Source organism: Cataglyphis hispanica, chromosome 10, assembly GCF_021464435.1.
Source record: "Cataglyphis hispanica isolate Lineage 1 chromosome 10, ULB_Chis1_1.0, whole genome shotgun sequence".
NCBI lineage: Eukaryota > Metazoa > Arthropoda > Insecta > Hymenoptera > Formicidae > Cataglyphis > Cataglyphis hispanica.
The window spans coordinates 7,604,469-7,628,025 of NC_065963.1; the positions used below are offsets into that span (position 1 = coordinate 7,604,469).

The 23,557-nt window shown below is 31.7% G+C and overlaps 1 protein-coding gene across 10 annotated transcripts in view; it reads right to left on the bottom strand.

Moving 5' to 3' along the window:
* Nucleotides 1–366: 366 nt before the first annotated feature.
* The window catches only part of LOC126852400 (pleckstrin homology domain-containing family G member 5-like), a 113,534-nt gene continuing 90,343 nt past the window's right edge, over nt 367–23,557 (bottom strand). For 9 of the 10 annotated variants that reach the window (XM_050597185.1, XM_050597181.1, XM_050597179.1 and 6 more), the window contains 15 exons: nt 21,153–21,262; nt 15,595–15,731; nt 10,368–10,444; nt 7,463–7,742; nt 6,653–6,798; nt 6,129–6,440; nt 5,710–5,859; nt 5,227–5,490; nt 4,726–4,941; nt 4,162–4,382; nt 3,886–4,059; nt 3,582–3,787; nt 2,744–2,979; nt 2,167–2,442; nt 367–2,101 (listed from right to left, as the gene is read on the bottom strand). In XM_050597185.1, coding sequence (XP_050453142.1) covers nt 2,437–2,442; nt 2,744–2,979; nt 3,582–3,787; nt 3,886–4,059; nt 4,162–4,382; nt 4,726–4,941; nt 5,227–5,490; nt 5,710–5,859; nt 6,129–6,440; nt 6,653–6,798; nt 7,463–7,742; nt 10,368–10,444; nt 15,595–15,731; nt 21,153–21,262 — 2,535 coding nt within the window. In that variant the 3' untranslated portion in view covers nt 367–2,101; nt 2,167–2,436. The remainder of the gene's footprint in view (nt 2,102–2,166; nt 2,443–2,743; nt 2,980–3,581; nt 3,788–3,885; nt 4,060–4,161; nt 4,383–4,725; nt 4,942–5,226; nt 5,491–5,709; nt 5,860–6,128; nt 6,441–6,652; nt 6,799–7,462; nt 7,743–10,367; nt 10,445–15,594; nt 15,732–21,152; nt 21,263–23,557) is intronic. The other variant, XM_050597184.1, reaches the window with a different exon arrangement.

Below are 23,557 nucleotides of genomic sequence, written 5' to 3' on the forward strand. Positions count from 1 at the left end.
GTGAACTCCATGTAACCGTAACCAAATATTATTTATGTGAGTATTAACCAAATTATCGAAAATAAATATTGCCTACAAATGTTTTTGTACTAAGAAATGCCGAGAAAAAAAATGTTCAATATGAAGATTCTCTGATTATTTGATATACATATTTATACGGATATACAATATTTACAATATTTTATTATTTATATTATTATATTAAGAAGCGCAGAAACCAAAAAAATTGTCGCTTTCATCCTTTATATTATTGGATATTACCCAATGGATTTGTTTTTAAATTTTATTGACCATAATAATTGTTTATGTAAAATAAAAAAAAAACATCATAAATTTTAGGATGAAGGATAATATTAATAAGCGCAGTTAATAAATTATGTATTATATTTTAATCTCGATTACAATTGTACATACATACGATTCGTATCTTTATGGAAGTAATTAATACTTCAAACTTAAGGGCAAATAATACGAATCAAGGGAACGAGAGTAACCGGACAACAGGAGCTCGTATAAAATCATTGCTCTATCTTTTCCTGTCTCTCTCCTTCTTTTTTTTCTACATAATGTCTCTATATAGATGGCATTATTGTATTTAATGTTATCTCTAAATAGCTGGTATTTATTTCTTGAATACACCATCCAATTATTAACGCATTTCAAGAATCGGTCCTGAAATCAATTCTTTCATCTTAGAACAAAATCTTCCAGTCAAATTTGTACTTATAAAATAAATATCCCTTCAGTGTTTCTCCTATCTTTTCGTTTCTTCGTCTTGCTGCTTAAATTGTGCTATTTTGTAGGAAATAACGCAATGTTTACGATCCATTATAGCTCATTTTTCATAATCTTCGATCACACACGTTGACGACATGTTGACGATACACAATATTTCGACAATAGTTATCGAACCTTTTTCATGAATGTAACAAAATGACTAAATGGAATGCGAGTTTGTTATAGTAGAGAGTAAAGAATATACATAGTTAAATGTAAAAAGAACGTGGTAGTTTTTCTAATAGTGTTCTCTCTGATCATAACATGTTATTCTCGTTTTGAAATAAATTCCGATCGATTACTGTATTTGCATGTTACGTGGCTTGGATGGTAAGATGCTATTTTAAATATGATTAAGTTCCTCTCTTACATTTGTTTATATCTCATACGAATAATGCATATTCCGTTCAATCATTTGTTACGCTCAAGATTGTTTCAAGTAAAATCTTTCTCGAAAGGTTTATTACTTTTTCACTTACTTATTCATTTTTAAATCGTTAAATTCTAACATTCACCAGAGCCGCCGCACAACAATATGCAAATTGTGCATTGCATAAAAGCGTTCCATGTACACGAAGGGAGAAAAGATAGTTTTAAAGTTTAAAAAATATTATATGTGTTTCAAATAATATTTTATGGAATTTACTTTTCTTTCGACTAAATTCAAGATGCTTATTCAAATTTTCGCAAACAAATTTGATATCATATTATTTTATTTAATAACAGTTTCAGAGAAGCGTGTCTTAAACGTCAAATTCGGCATGTCAATCTAAAGTGTTTTTTTCTTTTCTTTTTTTTAGAATAAACACAAGAATAAAGTTGTTTTAAATTTCTTTTATCTTAAAATATTTTGGACATCTTTCTATATTTTAGTGTTACTTCACTAATTTATTCGTTGAACCTGAAAAAGGCAATTGTACTTGAAATTCTTTCTTTGAACATTAGAAAATATTGGATGAGCCAAATTGTATTTCCATGATTTCGATAAATGTCGATTTCTCATCCTCTAAAAAAATTTTTTCTTCGCTAAAATGTTAAATAAATTTTTTTATAAAGGCGTCTTAAATGTCAACGACGGCCCTACACACTCACTATGTAATCTTAATGTAATTATGCTAAGTAGGCCTTTTTGTTCGTCGATTAAAAGTTTAAATCGTCTGAATGTTGAATATTGCATGCGATCAACACCGCAATGCGATATTAAACATAAACAACTCAGACTTGGATAAATATTATAAAGAAACATCTACTATATAAGGATAACGAGATAAAGTAGCATTACGGTCGTGGTACAAACTTCACGTTGATTTCGAATGGCCCCAATCTGAAAATGCAGAAACAACGATATGGGCAATTGGCACTAGGATTTTACGGCGTGACGCGTCTTACCGATTGTAAAATTGCTTGATACGTTTCCAGATAGAATTCCAGAGAGTGCGAGACAATCAATTCTCGAAGATCAATGCTCCTCGAATTTTTTTTCTATGTGAAAGTGTGTGCAGCACTCACACATAGAGTCAAAGAGAAGAATGCATCTCGTCGAGTATTACATATCACGTATATCCGCGTCGAGCGTTTCATATCACGTACATCTATGTCGGCGGTGTGATCCATACCATACATTCTTTCGGAAATTCTTCTTGCAGATCAATTCGCAGGTCATTTCTACGAGCAATATTAATTCTGTTATCAACAAATATTTACAATATTAAAAGACATAATTTAAACATTGACACGATTATTTTTTTGGTCTACCATCTCAATAGACATTTTTAGAATTTTAATATTCTCTTTTCTTATCACATTTTTCAATATCAATCATTAAATCATACGTATTATAATAAATTATTAAATAATAACCGAAGAAGCATTTTAGTAACAATTCATTATAAATTGATATAAACACATATTTTGGCTATTTTATTTTTTAACAATAAATATGCTAATAAATATATAACATCGTTACCTTTTCTTCGACGACGCTACTCGTCGACGGCACTCTCTGCGAAGGATCTAACCTTCTCCGTCTTTCCTCGATAACTTCAGTGTCGGAGTTGCCTATCGTGGTTGCCTGCATCACCGGTTGTGTCAGGGATGCATTCACATGCCTTGTTTTAATCAAGGGCGGATTTCGGGATTGCGGTAACGCGAATGCTCGTCTAAGAGCACCTCGTGGCGGTGACGGCGGTGGGTAGGATATACCTGACAACAAATATAATTGGTATATAAATATCTGTTTAAAGCACATCTTTATAGACACATTCTTTATTTATAAATAAATATTTTTATAAAGAAGCAATCAAGATCAAATTATAAACAAAATAGGAAACCAAACAAAATTATGAAACATATTTCTCTGCTTTTCTCTAAGGATATTAAAATAAAAATTTTTATCAATATTTATTGGAGCTTTTAAATAAAAATTATATTTAGGGATGTTTAGAAAATAATATCAATAAATAAATCTATTAATCGATCCAACGCTTTATGTTTAATAAAATCTACATTAAATTATATATTACAACACTTTGATATTATATTACGTTTCTCTCGTGTTTGCATCCTGGATGACAATCCCGCTATTTCTAATAAGCAAATGGCATTAAGATATATGATTTCAAAATAGAAAAGCGTTTAGTGAGATGATACTCGTGATAGTAATTATATGTTACTATTATCTAATCGGCGTGCAGAATTAGAAAATATGCGAGACTACGTTGTTAATGGAAGACGGCCATTATTTTATAACTCAGTTCCGGAAAGTTGCTATAAATGTAGGTACAGAGATACGCGTCGGTAATTGCTACCTCGGTGTCCTGGTGAGAGCAGAGTATCCTTGCTCTTTGTCATCTGTGGCACGATGAGTAAAGAGTTCGGTGGTGTCGGCGACACAGTGGAAGTTTGTGGTGAGGTGGCCAGCGTCAAATTTGGTAGCGATTGACCCAGACCCGAATACGGTACGTGGACACTCAACGTGTTCGGTGTCGGGGATTTACCCAATAACGAACGTCTAATTCGGACAATGAGTTTTAATAAAGACATTATTAGTCCATTTTTTTTGTGATTCAATATGAAATCACAAACTCGAGATTTCAGCATTGCACTCACCTTATGTGCAATTTGTGATTATGCCCGGAACTAGATTCGCCACCCTCTTCCGATGACAACGAACTCGATGCTCGCGGTTGTTCGTTTGTCTCCACGCTGACGTTTCTGCTCGGATTATAACTGGGAAGAAAACTGCTGCTTCCCGGAGACACGCCTTCCATTTCCATACTACCGCTAGAAATGATGGAACGCATTTCCATAAAATTTTATATACAACTGCATCACGCAAAGACTTTAATTACGTGTCAAGATTTTTTTTCACTTTTTGACATATACCTATGGCTATGAGCGAGACTGCTAACATGCGAGGCTCTGCTACTGCCACGCGGAGTTCTTGGAAAGTTCCCCTCGCATTCTTCTACCTCGAAATCGCCATCACCCAATGTACTCGGTTGTCTGCTGACAGTTGCCAGATTCATTGCTGGCTCGGTACCGAGCGACGGTACTTTCATCAATGCGAATTGTTGTTGGGCGTGTCTTAAGGACTCCATCCACGACTGAAAGAGCACGTGATACTGTTAGTTCAAAACAACTTCCGCTTGTTAACTAGAAACTATTAGATAGAAGATTTATAGCCATCGGGATCACTAGTATCGATCAATATTTTGACTTTAAGTTTAATTAATAATATCTTCTCTTTTTTAGATAAAAAATTGCGTTGTGTATATATGAACTAGAAATAGAGATAAATTGAAACTATTACTGCTAGTTAAGCGGTAATTTGCTCAAGACCGTCGTTAATGAAGGTAAACTACGAACGCGGAATCTAAATCGAACGGGACAGTGAATCAACATTTCACGAACTTTGTCGTAATTCATGATGGTTGTTTGTCCAGTTACCTTGGCTAGTTTCGGGTCACCGGCGCTGAGGATTAAAGCGGCCGAAACTGTCCCGTACTCGTTAAGATAAACCAATCCCAGACTGGATGGTTCTTTGACCTCGTGTATTCGTATGCGTTCGACAACATACGGTTGCCTAATGATCTTGAACATTTTTTTCGTTGTAGGTTTACAAATCAACAGCATATCCGTCAATAATAGCACGTGCACTTCCATCTGTAAAGGATAATTGACAGATATTATATTCTTCATTTCTTATTTCAACGTAATGAGAATTAAATAATTGTTTGATATTTTTAAGATATAGAAATAGAGAGAAAATAAAAAAATTAGCTAAATTTATACAAACCTCATAAAATACATGAAATTACAATAGAATTATTTTATTCAATTATTTCGTTTATTATTGATAATCATAGATATTTTTTGATTATATATATTTCTGAATGCAGTATTAAAAGTAGTTCTGATTTGGCTAAATAATATTATCGATGTATATACCTTGCTGGTGGCATCTCTTAGTTTCAAATCTCCTTCTCGAAGAAGAGTTCTTAAGCTGTCCTTTGGGCATCCGGGCATCGGCACCGTGGTAATGTCGAGATTGCTGTACAGTTTTATTAGTTTTTCCACCTCCTCATCGAGCCCTTTAGATTCGACAACGTCGTAACTTTCTAGACGGGAGGCTGCGCTGTCCAGCTGAGCAGCCTCCTCGTTTCTCCTCAGGGCCGCATTCACGGACGCCACGAAACCGTCGACAGATTTAATCTACATGCGAAACAAATCTTTCAAACGGAATTATCGCTCTTGTGAATTTTTCTTCTAATGCTTTCTTTCGATGTGAACTAACTTTATAATTCATAGGACTCGCTTTTTATCTACGAAATGCATCATAAAATCTTGGCAAATTTTTGAATCCAATTGCATTTCTTTTTTATCCTTATCTGGTATATTAATGAGGGAAAAAATGAGTAAAATTTATTTTACCATATGGACTAATTCCGTACGTTGTTCCTCGTTTTCTGTATTTTTATAAACGGCTTTGAGCAGAAGCGAATATCTAGTCAACCTCTGCATCGGCATTACTAGTATGTCCATAAGTTTTAGTCGGTTGCAATCCTTTTGCGTTTCGCACCACTGTAGTGATTGAGATATTGTTAATATAATTCGCATTATTATTTTCATCTTTATAATTTATTTCCTACATATATATGGTTATTATTAAAAATAAAAGTTTTACGTTTATCTGCATATTAAACTGTGAAAATTAAATTAAAAGACTTGTCTGTTACGAATTTTTTTATATGTACAGAAAAAGAGACAGAGAAGATTTTAACTTCGTGACATATATATTATAAGAATAGGAAAAAAATTAACAACATTAGATTAACAGAGCATACACATACCACTAGATACGCCGTGAAAAGCTGATTATCATTCAGCCGATCCTTACAATATTGCTGACACTTGCTTTGCTCGGCGCAATATCTCGTGTAAGGCGCGAACGTCTGCTCGAAAGTTTCGAAGCCCAGCAGAAGATGACCGGGATCGAGCGGTTGTCCGCTCGATCTCGACGCATTCACCATCGTGAGCAGATACTCAGTCCAAAAGTAGCGATTAGCGGCGTAGATATCGGGTATATTGCTGAAGAGCTTTGACCTATCGACCTCGTTCAGGATATTCGAGGCCTGCAGGCTACAGAGGCACGCCATGAAGAGCTGCGATATCAGAGACGTCAGATCATCATCACTTTTTAGGAAGATTGAAAACTTTAATCTCAATCATCTCTGAACTCTAATTGTAGGGAGTTTTAATATTCAGATATTCATAGTGTATATCCATCACAATTTGATTAATTCGATCATATTTCGATACAATGAATTCGGTTTCGCGAAAACGTAGAAATACAAATTATTGATATTTTACTCACATCGGTTACGACCTTTAACGTTTTAATGTAAGCCACTTCGGTTTCGGCCAACTCCCAGAGAGCGGTTTGTTGCTGTGTTTGTTTCTCCGAGAGTAGGTGAGAATTCTCGACGATGTTGCGCCAGTCATCCTCTAAACTATAGAGTGCTGAAACAATACGAAGAGAATAAGGATGCTTATTACAATGGCATTTGATATTATAACAAATTGCGTGATTTACTCAGATTATTTTTTATAAATCATATAAAGATATAAGTTCTTTATAAAGATTATAAAGAGAAGATAAAAAGGAAATATTTCGCTTTAAGTCACGCCTCTCGTGTAAAATTATCGTCAATCGGACAATAAACTATTTTGTTTAAAATACACAGGAATGTTCCTTATTCATCGACTTTCGATTTTCGATACTGCAAGCGCTAATGAAAGCACGCTATTAGTAATTTAAATTACTACAACGTTGCCGACCGCACTTCGTATATCTCTATACGATACTTAAGAATTAATTTTGTCCAACTTAAACAACCGCGCATTTTTGCACTCAAACAAAAACATTGCTCCGAGAAGTGGAAGTAAAAAAATAACATGACTCTTCGACAAGTCATTAAAAGCAAGAGTTTTCAAACTTTATCAATTTCGTCTGCATGAAACGAATGGTACCTAGTGGTAGAAAAGTAGAATTTAAACACTCTTTCGAAATGAAAATATTTTTTCGAGAAGGAAAGAACGTTAAATGAAACGCTCAGATAAATGTTACTTCGAGATTTCGTCATTTTGAAAGAAATGCGCGAGGAAAGGAGGGCGGAATTCCTACCTTCTTCGTTGATCGTATGATCACATTGAAAATGAATATTCGCGGGTTTCGGCACGCCGTGTTTGTTGTACTCGTCCAATTGGGCAGTTAAGAGGTCCATCTTGATACCTTTGGTGTTGGTGAAGAACCCGCTCCAGCGTTGCTTACTGGTTTTAAGTCCCGCAGCCCCAGCGGAACTCCGACCAGAAGCAAGTGTCGCGCAGGCACCACCAACCTCGGAATCGACGTTCGTATCTTCGGTGGAAACGCTGAAGAAACGACCGCTTCGACTTCGATAATTCTGTCGTTCAAAAATTTATATCTAATTAGCGAATCTAAAAAGATTTGATGCAGCATCGAAAAAGAATAAAAATATATTTTCTTTTTATATTTATTAATGATCTCTTTATATATAATAGGGAATATATTTCGCTTCGATATTTTTGCAAATATTAATATTGCATTATTCATAAAAAGAGAGAAAGAAAAAGAGAGAGAGAGAGAAATTATTTGAACAAATAATTGTTTATCAAGCGAATTATTAGCATCTTCAAACTCGCTCACTTGTTAAACGATTATGCCGTGGTTGTGCATCAAGTTGAAAGCTTCTTGAGATGAAGATAACATTCTAGAAATTGCTCGTTCGGTTATTGTGCCTTGTAATTCGTTATCGAGTGTGTGATACGTTAGTAACGCCATGAATAATGTATCATTCAATTCGTGTCAAGAGAAGCTTTCCCAGCATTTTATTAACGTTATCCTTTCGCTATGCACCGCGACAAATCGCCTCGTTACGCTTCCATACATTACATCGCACTATATTTACGAAAATTCATACGTTCATAAAAATCAATATAATTATTCATCGATTTCACACTTGACGCAATTTTACTTACTTTTTTCTTTTTTTTTAATTTTAGAGAGAAATGTATTACAAAATAAAGTATTCTTATCCGATCTACAGATTAAAAATTTTCTAATGCAAATAAAGAGCAATATTCGATTAATTATTACATGTTACTTTTTTGTTTTTCAGTATTCGATAAATAATACGTACGTAATTTTGATTTTATATCAAAGATATTTTGTATCCGTTTTTAAGGTAATAATTTTAAACAAGCCAAATTTCTTGTTAGATTACGCAAAATCGCAATGTTTTATTTATTTCTATAAGAATTAAAATTTTCCCGACATTACAAGAAGACAAGCGAAATGTCATAGTAAATTTATTGCACGGCCATAAAAGTGTTTCTTGCCAGCCTAAATGTGTTTCAATATATATGCGTTAATGTAACGTAATCAACGCTCTGCCTACTCGTTTCACGTCGAACGCGAGTAGATTTCATCTATAAAGTGTACTGTAATAACAGCGGATAATAATAATAGCAAATCTTTATTGCAATCTATCGTGTTTTTTAATGCGCTATCCGTCACGCCGAAAATAAAATGCCAATCTGTAAAGCGCACCCTTCGCGTGAATTTTCCGCATTAACAATCAATGTGTCGATTGCGTAAGCTGTAAAAAAATCTAAAAAAAAATTTCTACACAAAAAAGAGATATTAAATAAAGTTAATAATAAGATATATATATAAGATGCTTTGAATTGATTTTTATATCTTTAGTGCATTAACAAAATTTTAATAATTAATTCACAAAATTTTATTGATTATTTTAAATTTTCCGCGTATTCTAATTTTAACAAAATTGCAATTATTACAAATATGAATTTAATTGCAATATGTCATAATGGAAAACGAAAGTCGGAAAATGAATCGTCGGAAGTGTGTCGGATCAAATATGCGCTTGTTCCACTGACGTTTGAAACCAGGTTTATTTTTGACACTTGCCAGGATTAAAATTTGTTGATTTTATATGCGTCTGCATTGAGCTATGCTGAATCGACGGAAACACGAGAGATTACATTGCTGATCAAGTGGATTCATCTAGTTGTATCCGGCACGGATGAGGCAGCTGCGTCGCGTGAATCAAGTTGGAATGCTGACGTAATTGTTGTTCGGACAATAGCGTAACATTCAGTACATGTACAAGGACAATAATTACCAAGACTAGAATTCGGTTGTTGTTGTATAATACTGGAATAATATCGAAAATAATATCACGAAAATTATTATATATAATATCAGAAAATTAGCACTGTTCATTTATTATCGATTGTAAAAATTTTATATCATGAACAGTAAGAGCAGAGAAAAATTTTCAATTGTATATTTGCACTTTTCTTGTCTAAAAATAACGCGGAGATAATATAAATAATGAAAATTTATAAAAATTGCAGCTATTTATATTCAATTTTTTCAAATTATATTTAATAAACAATATTCTTGTATGCAAATTTTGTTCAGTCCTCTCTGAAAATTTGCCGCGAGAGAATCTCATTCCTGATATCGACGGTGTTAACCGATGATGCGCCGTCGCGCCTCGTTCAATGCGGCTTTGTTCGCGTCCGGCGAATCGTTTTGCGATTTGTCTTTGTCAGCCCGGTTGTATTGTTGCTCCCGTATCAGTGGGTCAAGGTTCGGAAAAGGGATACAGCATTATTGTTCGCAGATGCTAAAGCGCTTCTTCATCTTTATAAAGCGCGCCGCTAAAAGAAAATGTTTGCGAGACAAAGAGGTGTTCGCATTTGACGAATGATGATGTATCTCGATATACTTTCTGCAAACTATATCCCGAGACTGTCTTTCGCGTTAATGTGATGTAATCGTGTTATACGTAACATAGGCTTGCAAGAATTATATGTACATATATAAATTTCTCTGTAACCTTAAAAGGATTTCTTCGCGACAAGTCGAGTTAATTAAACTTTTATTTGTGAGAAAGTGAAGCTAGGAAATTTATCGCCTATACACATGTCGTCGTGAGAATCAATTTAAAGTATTACTTTAAAGGAAGTGAGCTACTTACTCCACTGGTTTTCCGCAATGGTACATTCTGGTTTCCTCTTTGACTCGACGTTCGAGAATTCGATCTTTCATCCTTAACTGAAATGAGAAAATAAGAGTTACTGTATTACGTATCGTATTTGATATTTTTCAATTAATCAATATTTTTCTTATAATTATATTCTCCAATAAATTCTACTTTAATAATAATAATTTCTCTTAGGATTATAGATTTAGATATTAAAATTTTCTAATGTAAATCGTAATGGACTTTGTAATATATTAACGAGAGATTAGATCCGCTTAAAAAACAAATCTTTATTTTAAACAAATGGCACATTCCGCGACATATTGCGTAATCCGCTCGCAAAATACACGAGAAGATCCAATTAGTCGCAATACTGTTTGTTGACGTTGCAAATGTCACTTTCAGCAAGCACGAAGTGAATTCGTTGCATATTTAAACGACTATAAAAAAGCATTGTGATTGAGAATCGCGAATTGAACGGCTTTGTTACTAATCGCGCAATATTTCTGTAATGCGTGAGAAAATCAAAAGGACCGTTTAAATCGTACGAATGCCTGGGGCACCCCAATTTTGAGAGCTTTTCTATAGCTGACATGCCGATAGTTCGCGACTCAACTTTACCTTTACCGGGCACAAAAGGATCAAAGGATCAGACGCATTATGAGGGTCGCTGTTAGCATTAACTTCACCATTATCCAGGGATAACTGGATCACTTATGCCCATCTATTGACCCTATTAAAACTTCATTATCGCTTTGCGAAAATAAAAATGTAAAATGGATCGAGTCCTACCTCTTTTTTATTTAAAAGTATAAGTATATTAAAAGATTTTTATATAGAGAGAAGAGAATCTAGTTTGAAAAGAAAAGTTCTAAATTTTGATTTATTTTTCACATTATCATCTTCCCATTTGTATCACTGTGATTATAAAATTTGTTTATTAGTAAATAAAGCATATCTACATTATAGTACGTGTATAAATTTTACGTTATAAATTTTGTTAAGTTATATAATATTTTGAATCATTTAAATATATACAAGATACATATCCTGTGTACTTATATTTTTGCAACTAATAAATGTATGCAAAAAAAGAAAATAAATATATATATATATATATATATATATATATATATATATATGTATCGTATAAAATTTGATGAAGCCAGAAATTTATTACAGAATACATTTATATAATTTTAGAATACATAGTTATAGATAATTTTGCGACATACACACATAAATATATGTTCAGTATAATATAGATGCGATGCTTTAATTACAATCTGTTACGTATAACATCGGAATCGCCTTGTTACGGATTTAGATAGTTTTGAATTTTAATCACTCGTAGTTGCATCGTCCTATATTGGTTCCAGCATGCTTGTCCGTATCGACATCTCGGTCCAGATAGTGACGGGTTATTCCTATCGCGGTTCCTTAAACGTGCAAGGGTCCTACAACTAATTCTAGTTTAATTTCGTTGCGGTGTGGCAGCTTTTCAATCGGCCTCAACAAAGTGGGCGATCGAAAGAAAATCGTTACCCATTTGCCGTCAAAGACACGTATTGCATTTCCGTTTCCGTTTACGTGAACGGAAGTCAATTTTTTACGTGCTGCTTCATTTTTTGATAAGGTAGGGTAATAAATTTTGATATTTCCAACCTGCACGTGGACAAGAATCGTCACGATTTTTCAGAAGTTAAGTAGATTTTTAAGATTGCCGGGCACGTCAAGAATATCAATAAATATTTTTATTTAGATCGTGTTTTGCGATATTGTTAATTATATTTCATCAAAGCATCATCGATGTGTTATTATTGTTGCTATTTTATCTTTTAAGTTCATAACAAGCAGCAAGTTATGATTCAGTAGTAATATCTGGCATTAGTCAAACCAATGTCTGACTAATGCCAGATATTACTACTAAAATATTACGGAAAGGATAAAATATATATTGTTTCAATAAGATACATTTTATTAGACGTATTATAAACATCAAGGAATCATTAAAATAATATAATATTATAATATTATATGAATATGAAAAATAATATATAATATTATATGAATTTATTGCAATTGGAATTTTTGGAAACAGATTCAGAAAGTAATATAATAGAGATCCGTCACATTATTTCTGTCGTAACGTTTTCGCGAAAAAAGCTGCTGTTATATACTTTTTTTCGGGAAAATATGTCTTTTTTATCGACTTATTAATTTTGTATCAAATGACGACGCGTATTTTTTTCGCTTTTGAATAATATCGCGTATCTTTTTCTTCTCCGTCTGACATATGATTACAAAAGAAATCCGGAGACTTTTAGCTCGGCTCTCTCAAAGAATATTATTGGCGATCTGTCGATCATGGGTGAACGTATCCTGATTACGTTTTGCTTGAGCTCGACGTTGAGGAAATTGAACATTTTTCCGACACGTTCGCTTCATATCATCGCGCTGAAATTACACTTGCTTGTATTGCTCGCACACGTATTTCGATTCGAGCTTATTCTTATCGCACGAATGTGATTCAATGTAGAGTCGCTTTGCGCGAGATTATCAAAATTATATCATTAAAATAAGCAATACACATAATTATTCTATCTAAAATGTATTATCATAATAATAAAAATTATATATGCAGAATTTTTTTACGTATTAGTTTTTTTTTTTTTAAATAACTTCTTAAAAATATAAGCTTAATCTTCAAATAAACGTACAGCAAAGCATTATTTAAGTATAAGTTGCATTGTACATGATATTTGTCTCCGTTTCATGTTGAGATTTTCATCGGGAACTCGCGCGCTCATCGCTCGAAATCGCTCGTCGAAATCTGCGACCTCTCTCAACGACGTATGTGCCTTTTAGGGTCAAATACACCGGGGAAATCACGATGGAAACGAAATAGCGGCATTAAGTAACTGAGAAAATTTTCCGTGAGAGCGTCGAGTCGCGCGTTTAGCCCTCTTACTGCTTTCTTCACTTTTTTGCCTCGATAGGATTACGTAGACATTGTCGCGAGATTATTTTGCTACTCTTTCTTTTTCTCTCTTTCGTTAAAAAATTCTGTTTCGCTCGAAAAAATTGCAACGGATGGATTTATAGCACTAATAAATTATCGGGATATATTGTGTACACATATTTTCGCTGCGCACGTGCTTCAAACATTCTAGACGGATGAAGTTGTAAGCTCTGGAGATTCGCGGTTTATCCACATGTATGTTCAAACAGATATAAATGCCCAGTTTAAACTCCCAAAGGAACACACGGGCGAGTCTTATCCTTTTTCTCTCTCTTTTTTTTTGTGAAGCAGCTGCATCTAACTTGCAATGAGATTGTACGAAGGTGTTTTGAAAAATAAATTAATGCGCTGTTACTAGACGCAATTAACAAAGATTGCAATGAAGATAAATTGCTTGCATAAGGTTATTTATAATAAGAATAATTGTAACAATCAAAATATTTAATAATTGTTTTTATATATTCGTATAATACTCTTGAATCACGCAATGACGTGATGCGTAGTTAAAAATTTATGTAAAATTTTGTTGTGATTATTTATAAACTTTGTTAATTAACAATTGGATTAAAGATTAAATTGCAAAATTACGCATAGCTTTTGTTAACTATTTTGTATAAAATAATTAAGAGAGAAAATATACGTATATGTGTGTGAGAAAGAAGAAAATCTTCTTGGTAAATACCTTTCAGGCTTTCACTATCCTCGTTTAACTAGAAACTGAAATGGGGCTGAGTTTAATTACTCGTTCGTTCTTCATTATCTATTAACGATTCTTTGAAACCTTCGCCTGTCATCGCAAGATACCTTTGTTGTCTCAAGTCGCCGGAAATCAATTAAATTAATCGAGAGAAGCGAGAAAATGGTCTGTGCGTGATCTGTGATCATTTAACAAATTTAGAAGTGCTGAATTATATAGAGCACTTAATCGATTAGTTTTGGGTTTAAACTGACTTGTATAGTTGCTAATTGTAAGTGAACATTGCAATATATTGCACTGTACTTTCCCGTATTTAAATATGCACAGCAAAATCTAGAAAGTTAATATTTTGCAAAAAAATTTTTATAAAATTCTTTTTCCGAAATGTCTCTAAAAAAGACTAAAAAAAAATGGAAAACTAAAAAGAATTATAAATAATAAAGAGAAATTCAATATATATACAAGGAGAGAAAGAGACTATTTCTTAAAATATTATCAGCAAAAAAAAATCTTCGAAGAAGTTAAGTTAAATATTTGCCTTTCAATATATATATATATATATATATATATATATATATATATATATATATATATATTATAAACTCTATTATATGATACGAATTTATTTATTTAGATGATTTATGACAATCGTTAAGATTGTAAATTGATTTTTGTTGAAAATATGGAAGAATAAAATACAGAAGGATTTTCGTCAATTCGCATGTAATCCCTTCGCGATTTATGTCACTCAACTTTGAATTGTGTTCGTGCGGCTAGATTAATCAACTTGGGAAATTAACCAATCTCATTGCGTGTAGAACAATTAATTATGTTCGATTTATCAACCGCAAATGAGTTAGAGCGTTCCGACGCTCTATTATTAATTATTAATTGATTATGATAGCCAAAGCTAGAGAGCCAAGTCTTCATTGCAAGCGATATCTTTCATAAGGACGTGTGCAAATTAATGACAAACAATTTCTGACACGACAATCATTATTTATATTTATAGTTTCGAGTATATCACTTATCGCGTTAATTACTTTCTGTAGCAAAATTCGATCATCGGGTCATTGTTCTTAGTATGTCTGTTTTGACGTCTATTGTGAAGCCTTACATTATCGCTAGATAATTAAATGTGCAAATTGCATTTATCATCCATTGAAGGTATCCATTGAATTCTTCCTTCTTCTCCGATATTTGATATTCATTACCATGTATAATTAATAACAGGATAAAAAAGAAATAAAGAAAAAAAGAAATCAAAGAATATATCCATGTGCATATAGCAAATTTTGAGCGCTAGCTTTTCAAGGAAGCATTTTTCGACTCATGTTTATCGAAAACTTTTTGTTCAGAATTAAATTTTTTATAAAATCTCAAAATCTGACCAGACTCGTTTGGATCCACCCTACACACACACACCCACTACGCAGTCTGATAATTAAGCTCGTAAGCAAATCTTATTTAAATTCAAATGTAACAGAATAATGCAAACTCACAAGTTACTCGTAGATGCTTTCCACCAAGTGTAGAAGCGTCCGTCGTCAGCAGAGATAACGGCGTCGATGAGCTGTCCAGAACTTCGACGCGCGATAAATCGATGCCGCGACGCTCACAGACTGGATTCAGTACATCCCTGCAATATATAACGAGGTAAACTATTAACGCTTACGTATTATAAATCGATGAATTAATTAGAAGCTTAAAATTATAAATATTTTTTAAAAAACTAGTTTGCCAGGAATAATATAAAACGACGGTGAGATAATTTGTAAACAATCGCGATATCACGAGAATCTTGTCCTACACCACGTAAAAAATAAATTTTATTTTTTACCGCAAACCATGTAAAAATTTTTGACCGACTTGGGATATTATTTAAGTCAAAATTTGCACGTTCATATTTTTTAATAGCATCCATATAATGTTTTTATATCGAGCAAAGTCACAATTTGCTGGCATAGTTTGCCCTTTCCATGATGAACTGCCAAACAAATTTCTTTTAATATTTATTTTACAAAATGCCAAATAAAACTAAAGCAGAAATACCGAGGACTTGAATTAACAAATCACAAAAACGACAAATCTTATGTTAATACAACATCCAAATCGCATCGTACATTAATGCTAATGTTTTGCACAGACCTAGGAAATGATCAAAGGAAATAATAAACCAAGCAGATGTTGTTGCTTAATCGCGAAATCAGAAACTATTACAGAAATATTATGCGCATCCTCGTCTTAAGGGATAAAATTTGACATTCCTAATTCCCTTTATGGAACTTTGCTAAATTATTGTGGAATTATTATGTATTCCTCATAATGATATAAATCACCGAAATTGTACTATTTTTATTTCGCTGAATATGTCCTAATCATATATAATTATTAAGTTGATTTATATGAATAGATAATTATGTCAGAAAGGTGATCTAAACAAATTAAATTCGATACCGTTTATGTAATTTGATTTATGTTTATAATTATTAATGATTCGCATGACAAATTAATTTGAAAACCGATGACAAATTGAAAATTAAAAGTTCAATTGTGTGTGTGTATGCGTGCGGAATTTATATGTGTATATATTTAAATTTATTATAACAATATAAATTATTTTGTTACAATTTATTGTATTATAATATTAATAAATATTAGTAATAATCGCGATTAATATGTATGATATTAATGCCGAATCATAAGTACTTTATGTCTATTAATTTATCGAGAAATAAGCTCATTTCTTACGACTTACGTTGATAAAATAATATATAGGAAAAATGCACAATCAATGTAATTTTATATTATCAGTTATAGTATAAAGTTTACCTCCTAGTTTCCCGCTTATTTTTCTAGTAGTCTATTTCGAAAGCAGAAAGAGGAGTGTCTAAATAAGGTTGAAATAGAAGGTTGAAACTTAAGGTATTTCCCCATAAAGTGTAACATTACATACAGTGACAGAGCAAAAATTCCGTCAACAAAATTCGGAGGAGAAATAAATAAATTGTTCTAATCCACACGCTCATTTTATTCTATTTCCAATTATTCTTCCTTTCTTGTTGTATCATTTTTAAACATTTTCTATTTGACATCAATTATAATTAGAACATGAACTTTTCATAAATACATATTTATATCTATTTAATTTATCGAGCACGAAGTTTTAATATTTGTTCGTTGGAGATCGCTTTCACAAGTTATAAATTTCACCAATATAGCAGGATATTAAATGAACCATATATCATCCATGCGCCTGCTGATTCAGGATTAAATAAAAAATTCGTGTTATAATTAAAACGTGTCGCCATCCGAATAGAGAAAAAAGTAAACCGATTCTTTTAATAACACAATGTCACGAAATCAAAAAAATCTACGCACGTGGCTCGTTCAAAGTATTTAAAATTTGAAAATCAAAATAACGAATAACGTTTAGCGGTCCAGTTTCATCCGGTATAATTCTTTTTATTTCACATTGTATAGGCTTTGCAGCTTTTGTTTCAGCTGGATAGAATGGCACCTGTATATATTCATGTGAATATTTTTTTTTTTACTTTAAAGCATTTCAACACTCGAGTACTTTTTTCAATGAATAAAATGTAATATGAATTTGGTATAAAATTTTATGACGTCAAGAAATTGATATTGCGAAACGTGCGAATATTTTTCTCGTCAAGTAGTCATTACAATAATAAATCATAGATTTTTTTTTATATCATACAAATCATTTCAGAGTGTTAATTTTAATACTAATTTTTCGAATAATTATTTATTGGAAAATAGATAATGAAGATTATTTAATTGACAGCAACTGTTATTGAGAATTGTTTCTATAATAAATGCATTCGTTCGTACTCTATTAGTAATATCCGTTAATTTTATTATTCTTCTATATATATAATGTATTTTCGCAATGATAAGAGCCATTCGATTTTCTCCTCCTTTATCAGCCGATGTTTTTTCCTTCTGCTGTTGCGACACACATTGCTCGAACAGGACTGTGTTCTCTCTTTGCGCCTGATCATGTTTATTGAACATATATCTGGCCGCATTAAATCGCTATAAATCACTGGCTAATGCGACAGCTTCCCAGATGAGTATTGCTATCCATGTGTATGTGTATATGCGCATGTTCTAAATTGCAGTGTGCCATTTCAAAGAGAATGACACAACGATATTCGCCGTTATACATTGTTTGAGGCTCGACTCAGAGATATTCCAAATATGAAAAAAAAGAAAATTTTTACGATTCACATTTCGCGAATATATTCGAATCCTTTTTCTTTAAATTACTAATGTGTATTTAATGCATCTAAATAAAATCCGCTTTCAAATTAAAGTATTTAAATTATAGCAAGATAAATTTAATAGAGTAAAAATTTAAAGTAGAAAATATAAGAATATTTCATAATTCTGAAATATCGTATATGCTGAGAGCAAGATTAAGTCTTTTGCAGCCGTGCAAATTAATTTTTTTCGTACAACAAACTCGTACAATTGCCGGTAATGCGTCTTAATTGTAATGCAAAATGTAGCTTTGTGAGATCATTACGAGTGCTGTAAAAACGATCCGAATAATTCAAGACAAGAAAGATCTCACGTTGATAAAGAACGATACTTTTCATGCAAACCGCATATCTTGCGATCGCTATTCCAGGGTTCGTAAAATGGAAATTTTTTGTCAGAAAACCGATGCGACAAAAGCAAAGTGCGCTTTGTCCAATTTTCGGTTCACCGCATAATAACGCTTGGCAATTAAGAATAGTCTCGTTGAAAATGTAAGGCGTACACTTGCACTGCAGCAATTTAGTAATAATATTGTCTCTCGTGATATATCATGTTAATTTTTTAATATTCTTTGTCATGTTAAATAACTGTGCGAATTAATTAAAGATATGGCTAGCGAAGTTTTTTTTAAGAAATAAAAATAATAATGTAGAATTATTTCAAGTATAGGACATCGTAGAGAAAAAAAAAATAAAAAACAAAAAAAAGATAGAATAAAAAAAGAATAAAATCATGATAAAAAACAAAATCTTTAAAAATTTCTCTCTCACACAGAAACAGGATAAAAAAATTATATACATGTAATAATTAGAGAATGACATTTTTCATATTTAATATAATTATTAATTATTAATATATTCAAAATATTTATTATTATATAAGAGTCGCTCTCTAATTATTATGTATAATTATTTTATAATTAATTTTTATATGTACAATTATTTCTCTAATTATTGCATATAATTATTATATATAATTTTTTTATTCTATTTCAATGCAAAAAAAAAGAATTTTTGATAATTTTTTATACTTGTCATAATTCTGCACTATCATTTTTTTTAGCATTTAACGTTTTCATATATTCAAATTTTAACAAGCAACTTTTTAAAAAAGAAAAAGAGTTTTGTACTTATTATCATTCTAAAATTCTCAAGTTTTTTTATAAATTTAATTCTCTTAATAATTCCTCAAATATGAAAGTCTTATTGTTAGTTTGATTAGTGAACGCTAAATGGTTGTATAAATGACACAGTTTTCTATGATAGAGATTTTTCCATCGGAAAATTTTACTCGTTAATTCATTACTTACGCCCGAAAAATTGCGAAAAAGTTCAATGTGCTTCCGAAACATTAACTATGGGTAGATTTATGTTATCGCGATATACACACATTGTAAAATGGCACACTCTTTTTTTATTAAAAAACTTTTTTAAGCGAATAGCTAATAAATAATCTAATAAAATGGGTTCGTATCAATAATAGTCTTCCTTTTTCTCTGAAAGCTCGTGAAAAAATTCATCGCGGATCAACGCATCGCGTTTAACACATCTTCACGATGATTAAAACAAATGTGACAAAGATATCTCTCTCTCTCTCTCTCTCTCTCTCTCTCGCTTTCTCTCAATTGAACGCACCAAGATAAATTAGATTCATTCTTGATTATGAGGCGAGAATTTTCCAGTACGCGACGCGCAATTTATTTCTTTTCCGTCATAATACAAGTTTATTATATTTATGTTACAACAAACGGCGACGATCTTTGTCTATTTATTCTCGCTCACAAATCTCGCATCGAAACGCGATATATCAATACACCCTGTAGAGCGCGGACAACCGCATCGTAGAAAAGGGCTGACCTCCCGGTGATCTCAAAAATAGAAGTGCTGCTTCCGCCTTTCCCCCCTTCTCCTTCCTCTAACCGTTTATTAAATGGATTGCTGAATCATCTCAAAGATTGATAAAAAAGGAAAAAAGATTGCCTCGCGAATAAATTTAAAGAAGATTAGATATATGTGTCAAAATACTTTCGTACTTGCTTTAATAGAATGTTCTCTAATGCTAAGCATTATATGGTATATTTGAAGATAATTTCTGATATTCAATTAAAAATATATTTTTTTTTTTTAAGAAAATAATACATATTAGAAAAATTGTATGTATGTGTTTGTGTGACGAGTGTGTGAAAATAAATTTTGAATTCACTGTGTAATTGAAGAATAATGCAATCAGTCCCGCACTGTTTGACAGAAATATAATAGAGTTTAAATTATATATTTTTGTATTTAATCGAAAAATAGTGAAAAAATAAAATAATTTTAATAATTATTATCAATAATTATTAAACAATTACAATTACAATTATGCAAAATAAAAACAAAATTATTTTGCTACAATATACATGTGGAAAATATCGATATCGGAATATTCTGAAACTTATTCATCTAAAAATCGACTGTTGAATGTAGGATAACGAATATAGGATAATAACGATGTTATAAATACGGAGATAGTATGCACTTTTTGTGTTTCGTTGCAAAACTTTAAAAAAAAAGTATTATAAAGTAAATATTATAAATATTATAAAAAATAAATCATATATCATGTAAAATAGCAATTATGCGCATAAAGTCAGTCTTTAAACGCAATATTATTTAGATGCACACATTTATAAATAGCGTGCGTCGCATTTTTATTCGATATAAAACGCGAGAAATTTAATGGCGGAACAGACTGGCTGAATATTAAATGTATTATATGATAATGCTTCACTCACACCAGGTAAGTTCCCCTCGTAGCTGGCAGAAATTCCTCGCGTTCGAAGGAAGCTGCGGCGATGTCGTCGCCTACCTCAAAACTGACACTGAAGTATTCGTTACTGGACACCTGCAATCAAAACAAAACTATGATTAGTTTCTCTCTAGATAAAAAAAAATATCTTAAATATTTTGTAATTAAAAATGTGATAAAAAACTGTCAGTTGACACATTAACTCGGTATCAAAATTTTATTTATCATTAATCTAATGAAATTTGATTAGAGTTCATGTTTCATTTATAATCTTTAGTACGCATCTCAAGAAGAGTTTGGAGAATTTACCAGCGTTTTTTTTTTTTTGCGAGAAAAAAAAACCACGATTACTCTGTAATTCTCGTATCTAAATTCAATATTGCTTCCACGTTCGCCCATTCGACTCGATTTTTTTTTTCCCTCATAAATAATGCAGGAACGGCGTTCTCATAAATTCGAGTCACCTGGTAGGCCTCGTGAATCGGCCCATGGAATTAAATATTAAAGCGCGGCATATGGAAGCAATCGCTGCTTTGTGCCTTTAGAAGCGCAAGTAGCAAAAAAAATCTTGCTTGTCATCATACCTCAAATTAATTCACTTTGTTGCTTAGCATAAATAAAACAAGAGAAACAAAAGAAATTTAATCGAGTAAAATCAACATATTATTAAGCAAGATTTGCAAAGATTATGTTACATCTTGTGTGTATATCTATATTTTAATAATTCCTCGTATAAATCTGGACAATTGTTTTACGAGAAAAAAAAAAGATTTTTCGCTTTTCTCAAATATATTGGTTTAATTTAACTGAAGGGAGGGATTTAAGGTACGTATCAAGCAATTATCCCTTCCTTGCAGCTGTAGCACTCAGTAGCACTGTCGTACCTGTATAAGGTACTTACATATTTTTTCAGTCCGACAAATAATTAAATGTTAGAAAACAATATTTGTGGACTCGGAAAAATGTGTGAGGTACAAGTGGCTGAATCGAACCCGAGTCTAATTATTGTTTAATTATACATAAGATTGTATACGTCGCATGTGGAGCCAAAGGGCAGTCTCGTTATCGATTTTTATTTTGCAATAGAATCCCTGAGAGATTCGCCGATGTAACTTTAATTGCACCAACCGCGAACTTTACAATATGGGATTCATAACGAGGTATAAGGCCATTAAGTGTTTCTTTGGCTATGTAATTTTGAGTATATAATCGTGTAAGCGACTGTACATATCACGCTCAAGAGCTTATACAGGATATGCTGTTCCTTCGTATACATACTTTGTTTATATTACAAACTTTCCTTTATCCATCACAAAGGCTTGGAAAGTATATGTACGGTTCACGCAACGTACTACACAATACCTACGCATTGAATCAAGATTGTTGTTAAACTTGGTAATTGTATCCATGTCGACACTTTGCAAAACAATATAATGCATAGATTTAAACAAATACAATAATTATCATAATAATTTTGCGACAACATGAAACAATCAAAGTGGGTTATATTGGATTATTACAATTGAGATTGTTAAATAAAGACTTGTCATATTTTTTTATATTATTAAAATGTATATTTTAATATTTATTACTTTAATTAATATCTTTTTACTTATAAAATAGTTCACAAATCTTTCTCATCCATACTTCAAAGGAATATTTGGGAGATCACTTTAAATAAAAAAGATTTCTTTTTTAAAAATTTGTTTATTAAAATAAAGATTAAGATTCGGTCATCAATTTCGAGCACATAAAATCATAAATAGATTTTTGTTCCAAATTTTGTAGTAAATTATTTTTAATATTAATAAGTTATTTGAGTATCAACGCGTCGCGTATTTCAACATAGATACAAAATTAAAGAAAGAAATAACAATCTCATTTGTTATGTTTACTACGAGTGTAATATTCCACGTTTGTATATCAATTGAAAATAGTCGACGGCAGTAGTTTTCCGAGACATATATATGTAATTCACCAACCTTCCCAAAGTAAGGATAAATACTTGGGAAGTTCGTGACAATGATATTAACGTGCGTGCGGACGCTTAATGAAAATTCCTCCGCTACTTCCTATAAGAGAAGAGACTGTATAATATTATAATATTATCATTCCTTTTGTAACAATTTATCTCATAGCGATTTTTCATCGCCTCCGAAACTTTGAATTGTTATTTCTGATTTAACTCGTAGAATTTTATTCTTAAATTATCTTATTATATTCAAAAGGAAGAGAATAAATTACAAATAAAATGAAATATATGTAAAAATTTTAATATCACATTTATAGTCATTACTTTTAGTTTGATTATATAAAATGTATTATTAAATTGTATTATTATTATGTAATATTTTATTAAAAAAAAACAATATAGTAAATTTTTGTCGTAAA